At 35.3% G+C, this 6,182-nt stretch overlaps 1 protein-coding gene across 1 annotated transcript; it reads right to left on the reverse strand.

Annotated features, from left to right (window-relative positions):
- Positions 1 to 1,705: 1,705 nt before the first annotated feature.
- On the reverse strand, positions 1,706 to 5,816 carry LOC143533361 (cellulose synthase-like protein H1). The gene is made up of 8 exons (XM_077028180.1): positions 5,416 to 5,816; positions 4,922 to 5,252; positions 4,721 to 4,846; positions 3,762 to 3,863; positions 3,408 to 3,617; positions 3,117 to 3,228; positions 2,832 to 3,019; positions 1,706 to 2,631 (listed from the first exon to the last, which is right to left on the reverse strand). Exons 1-8 carry the CDS (start codon positions 5,688 to 5,690, stop codon positions 1,711 to 1,713), a joined length of 2,265 nt encoding a protein of 754 aa, XP_076884295.1. The 5' UTR covers positions 5,691 to 5,816; the 3' UTR covers positions 1,706 to 1,710.
- Positions 5,817 to 6,182: the final 366 nt, after the last annotated feature.

Genomic DNA, 6,182 nt, shown 5'->3' on the forward strand with positions numbered 1-6,182 from the left:
ATATTATTATTATATATTCAAGCATTAGCAAAGGTATATTCCTTGTCCTAAAACACGATAGAAAACCAAAAGGTTGGTTGGTTCACGTACCTGGTTGTTTGTGACGTGCAGTTAATGAACAAAGAAACATATGTATTAAGACTGGTATGCACGTGTAAACGTATAATAAAATTTCTTATATCCTTTTCTCTTATTATAAGATTTTGGATCGATTTCGATATTTACTCAGTCTCTAGCTAGTTGATTGATACACTTGGAGTACGTTCAGTTCAGGGGAGAGGTTATAACATTAATGATGATTTGGAGGTATTCATTTTTCATAAATCATAAATATATAAGTTTTTGGGTATTTACTCCGTCTCGATCCCTGCATCCTCATTTTGGACGACGGCCAATCTAGCGACAAAGAGAGAGCGTAGAAAGTTGGGGAAATGATCGACCGATGGGTTATACCGGCTGTAGCAGGTTGTTCTGAGTGATGGTGATCATCTAGTCTAGTCGGGGCAATATTATATTATAAAATTCAAAAATAATATCTTCGCAACAGGGCAAACACGTTGTACTAGAAGCTATAACCCTCGTTACGAATTTATTATGACCACACAATTAAATTTAAGGTGAAGATAAAGAGCCGTGGCCTACTTCTGATCATGCAGGTCAAATGGTCGCGAGTTTGGACAAAAGCGGGCCATCAAAATTAAAAATTCAAAACATGCTAAAGTATATATCTTATAACCAAACTCAATCTTATGATGTATATAGACTGAAGCATAGTATAGTAATTGTCCCTTCAATTTTAATTAATGGTCCAAACAAAAACTTTCCACCACCCTAGGGATGAGAAAAAAGCCCGAGCTCGACGGGTATACCCGAAACCCGAAACAAATGGGACGAGTATACTCGAAACCCGATGGATATGGGCGGGGTATGGATTATGTTTTAAAAAATTTTGCGGGTACGGTCCGGGTATGAGATTAGATGATACCCGACCCGATTACCCGAAAACACATACCCGTTTACCCGCACTATATACCCGAGTTGTATACTCGAAAAATTCTTTGTATTTCATAGGTTGTGAAGCACATATATAAAAATATATATAAAAGTTATAATGATATTATTTATTTATTGTCACACTTTTGTATATGGAGTGCCTTATATTTAAATTTGTAATAATTTTTGTATAAATAAAATGTATAAAATAAATATAATGTTTAAAAAAATGTACTTGAAAGTTCCAACAGGTATACGCGATACCCGTAGGTATGCCCGAAATCCGACGGGTAATGGGCCGGGTATAGGACACGGTTTTTACAAACGGGTATGGATATGGGATTACCAATACCCGACCCGTTGCTATCCCTACACCACACCAACTTTCTTTTTTGCATTTATAACTGTTTCCGTCTATATATATATATAACACGTTGTAAAACAAAACAAAATTGCAGGTTAGACCGTCAGTGTCTAAGTGGCCGGGTGACATCCACTGATTGAACAGCCACCCCCTCCGCCAATCGCATTTAGCCACCGCATCCATGCACCAATCAAAAACATTCACTATTCATCAAAGTTTACTAATTATATAGTATGTAATTTGGCTTCATATAGATGGAACTCCAAGAATCTAGATTTTTATTTATAGTAGCAATGTTACAGTTCGATAAAAAAAACTAAAGCATCCATCATAAATTATTGAATAATCTACAACTATTGAGAAGATTTTCTACACAAGTGCACAAAGAATAAAGCCAACGCTACCGATTTCCAAATCGTCGATGATGGAATCCCATATTTCCCGTTTCCAAACAACCCTTTGAAGAACTCCCAAAAACAAAGAAACAACCAAATACTACAAAACATTTCTCCTAACCCTATTTCACTATAGTCCACCTTTAATAATCTTAACATGCCACTAACCAACGCAACTATGTTGATTAATAGAATGACAACACCTGGCACGATCACGGGTGACTTGTCATAAGTAAACCTACCAGCGTATTTTTCATCATTATCACCAACACCATCAACATCACCACCACAATTAGTCGACTTGTGTTCCTTTTGGGTCACTTCAAAGACAGTTTTTGATAAACCCATAAGCTTTAACATCATAGTTAAAAACCCAAATAACCATGTTGTCAAAGCAGTCACTCTCCCCATTCTCTGTAAATTCCACCACATACGTAGTGACACGCCTAGAAGTTTACACTCACACAAATTATAAACATAGTATATGACAACAATACCCACAGGGATAATAAAAGCCCGTTCGTTGACTTTGGGCAAGAAATGTGAGTCTGTGATCAAACAGTATGCAGGAAGAGATGCGTAACATATCTCCGGAATGGATCGGACTCCCCATATACATACCCATAAGTAAGCAAGGGCTTGTCGGAACCAAAGGTTTTCTTTTATAGTAAGAAGTAACGGGTTTTTATTAGAGAAAAAGACCTCAAGAAGCCCGATGGCCCATCTTTTTTGTTGGGTCAATGAACTCTGATATGTTGACGGTGCACAACCAAGAAAGGCAAGCGGCTCTGGTGAGCAAAAGACGGATTTCCATCCTCTAGCATGTATGTTTATTCCTGTTAGAAAATCTTCTGCTGCTGACCCATAAAGCCAACCAACCTGAAAATATATTTATAGGATTATTTAATAATATCACAGTTAGAATATTTTACTATGTTTAAAGTCTATTTAAGTCATTTAAGAAGGGATGATGTATATGGAGGACACTTAAGTTTTGTAATATTCTTTGCTTATACCAATTTGCGTAAAATATTTGCTAGCAAATTGTTAATTGAAATGACACAACATAAACCTTTTACCTTTTTTCCCCAACGTGTACCATACTCGTAGTTGCTGCCTGCTGCATCGATTGCGGCCTGAATTAAACTAGAGGGACTCGTTCGATTTTCTTTTTTTGCTTGTGATCCTAATAATATCCGAGCAGCTGATTCTCTAAATTCAAATGACTTTCCAAAGACTTTATGTAGATCTTCATTTCTTATATTTTCTATTTAACAAAAAAAATGTTGTGAATAGTTAGCCATGAGCATACAACCCCATGAAATAAAAGAGTAAAACTTATAAACAAGTTTAAATGAGCATACCGGCTTTCATTTGATCATTTGGAGATAAACCATAGATAACCTTTCGTCTATGAAAACAATTTGTTCCTCCATATATCATCCCTTGAATAGATGCCATTCCATTCAATAAATACTGTTATAAATGTAACAGAAAGGTTAGAATTAATAAATTCTGATGACTATTTAAGAATTTAAAAGGTGTTTGGATTTGTGTTGTGAATGAGATTATTTATATTCATGTGAGATATTTGTACTAGAATTTGAAGACCAGGATATTAAGAACAAAAGATTAAAGAAGTTAAATATACTCACATAAAGATTAGCAAGCTGATTCCCAAACGGGTCGTCCTTCAATCCGTCATAAAAAGCTTGAGGGAATTGAAGAAAACCAAAATCTGGATCATTCTTGTAATGAAATACCACACACATGGCATGAAGAAAAACTTGTGGATTGTTTGCATACATATCACAATCTAAATTCAACATCAGAGGTGCATTCGTCATTATTCCCGATACTCTAGTCTGCTCACTTAAAGAAAGTTGGATAGACATATTAAGATGCATATTAATAATATATATCTTTTTTGCGAGTCGGCTTTTTTTATAATTTATACACACACATATTCTGGAAGAGATTTTAGTAAATAAAGATATAAATGTACTAACCAAAACATTCATAGCTCCAGCTTTGTAATGATGATGATGCTTGGTGTTTTTTTCTCTTGAGATGTATATTACATGGGGTAGGTCTGTGTTCTCTGATATAACCTACAGCAGTTCACAATTTTTTAAAATAGAAAAAAAGTTATCCTATAATTTAATAAACGGGTAATTTGGATAACTGAAATTGTTTTCTTAATGCTAATGATATGTCATATGTAAAAAAAATGATAGCAAAGCTAGCTGCTCTCTTCAATATCTTTTAGTAACAGTGTTTCATTATTTTTGTTATTTCTAACATTTAGCTTTACAACCATATAACACCAAACTTCTCGTACTAACTAATAGTACTCTTACCTAAGCATGGTTAAGGGGTTGTCTGGTAATTTCTTAAGGATTTCATTAAATGGCTATTACCTTAGAGCTAGGTACGTAGAGTGCGTTTGGTAAATTTAAAAGATACATCTGAATGATTTATGGAGCTTTATAATTGGCTAGACCTCTTAATGGCTCAGCACAAGATAGCCAAAGTGTGACAACCAAAATGCCTGAAATTAGTGTGTTGGTGTTTAAGGTCATAAAGTGGGATTTACCTAGGGACTCAATATTAAGTTTGCGCGCCTACCATCTCGAATAACACATTAATATGATATTTATCTAAGATTATACAAAATTGAGGTATGTACGTCCAACTATCCCAAAATATAAAAGGGCTATATTGTTCCTTATCTTTTACACTGTCACGGACTCACGGGACAGAATTAAATCATGTGGTTATGCTATCAAACAAACTTGCATTATCACATCAAAATTGGCAATTTTATTGTGAACCACCGAAAAGCTAGCAAGTGACAATTTTTCTGCCATTTTTGTCTCATTGGGGAGTTTTATTAAACACATGGATGACATCAAAAGTTCAGGATTTTGCTATCAAATGGGATAAAGGTAATGCTTGGACATGGTACCTTGATGATAGTGGGGTGTTCCGACTGGTTAACGTCACAGAAAACAACAAAATCGGAATCACGATCACATCTGAATGGCCTTTGAGCTGCAACCTCTATCTTGTTGTATAGATCAGCGTATTCGTTCTGTAATCACACGTAGATAAAAGAGCATGTGAATTTGTGCAGTGCTAATTAATCATAGAAAAATCTTTAGTTTACCTTCATCTTTTTCCATTCATGTTGGAACTCCAAAGAATCATGTTCTACAGGGGTGGAGTTTCGAGTGAAGTATCGAAATGGAGCTCTAACTTGGACATTATACTTTTTGCAAAACGGTACCCAAAGTTTTGCAAACTTTATGGTCTCAACAAGTGAATAAAACGTAAGCGGTGAGCAAGCGTCATCAGAAAGATAAAGAGCTAACTTGTCTGCTGGGTATTCCACCACCAACAATGATAAAACAGTGTTCATTGTTATGATACATGGTTCTAGGATGGGATCCGCAGTGGTGACAAAGATATCTACTGCCGGAAACTCAGATTCGTTTACCCTTAAACATTTAGCAACATATACATGAGAGAAAAATTAAGAAACGCTAAATATACAAGTAATTTTGTTTTTCACACAATAAAGCACTCAAGAGCTAAAATATATCTTTAAACGTCCTAAAACCTGCGAACCGTCTACATTATAAATTTTGAGACATGCTTTACCTTTTCAAGAGTCGATCGGGATACGTTTTTATGGAGGATTGATTCCATTTGATGCAGATACATAGAATCCATATGAAAGTGAAGCATGACTCACATATAGTAGCGAGCAACCATAGGATATAGTGGGTTTGGTCATTGAAAGAAATGACCCGGTAAACAAGCATGGAGAGAAGAAGAGAAAGAATTATGAGCTCTATGGCCCTGGCCGTCTTGTTGTTATGGACTATTTTCTCTTGTAGAGGGAGAAAAGTTGAGTCTTGAGTGTTTATATCCATAGTTGATCGAAGTAATGAAGGATGGTGTTTTAGAGTGTTTTTGGCGTGCCAAGGTGTGTTGAGATGATGTTTTTATAGAGGATTTTCAAGAATCAAAATGTGACTAAAACGCCTATGGACTTACACTATACTCTTAACGATCGCAGAAAAAGTTGGTGTTAAGAGCACCCACGATAATAACTCTTTACCAACCGCCACATCGACTGCATGTAAAAATCCAAAACTTCTTCAAAAACACTCATTTTTCCTACAACAAACTTGTACACCCCCCCCCCCCCACACACACACCAACACACACAAAATTAAAAGTTAAAATAATTATGTATATTGGGTATGTTTGGCAAAACTAGCTGGTGGATGGAAGCTATAGCTTTTTAGATTATGTTTGACAGAGTAGCTGGAGTTTTTAATAAAATGTATAAAATTACTAAAATGAGCATAACTAAAAACAATAATAGTAAATGTATTTATTTTGGAAGGTTGTTTAAGTAC

Source organism: Bidens hawaiensis, unplaced genomic scaffold (genome assembly GCF_021521415.1).
Source record: "Bidens hawaiensis isolate Kalapana, Puna unplaced genomic scaffold, B.hawaiensis_p1.1 tig00009662_1, whole genome shotgun sequence".
Lineage (NCBI taxonomy): Eukaryota > Viridiplantae > Streptophyta > Magnoliopsida > Asterales > Asteraceae > Bidens > Bidens hawaiensis.

What these genes read in the sequence shown, in the direction of transcription:
- LOC143533361 (XM_077028180.1), bottom strand. Translation starts at nt 5,690, where the DNA reads ATGGATATAAACACTCAAGACTCAACTTTTCTCCCTCTACAAGAGAAA. An exon ending in CCCGATCGACTCTTGAAAAG is followed by an intron (nt 5,253 to 5,415) that starts GTAAAGCATGTC and finishes TAAATGTTTAAG; the next exon opens with GGTAAACGAATCTGAGTTTC. An exon ending in ATCAGCTTGCTAATCTTTAT is followed by an intron (nt 3,229 to 3,407) that starts GTGAGTATATTT and finishes CATTTATAACAG; the next exon opens with TATTTATTGAATGGAATGGC.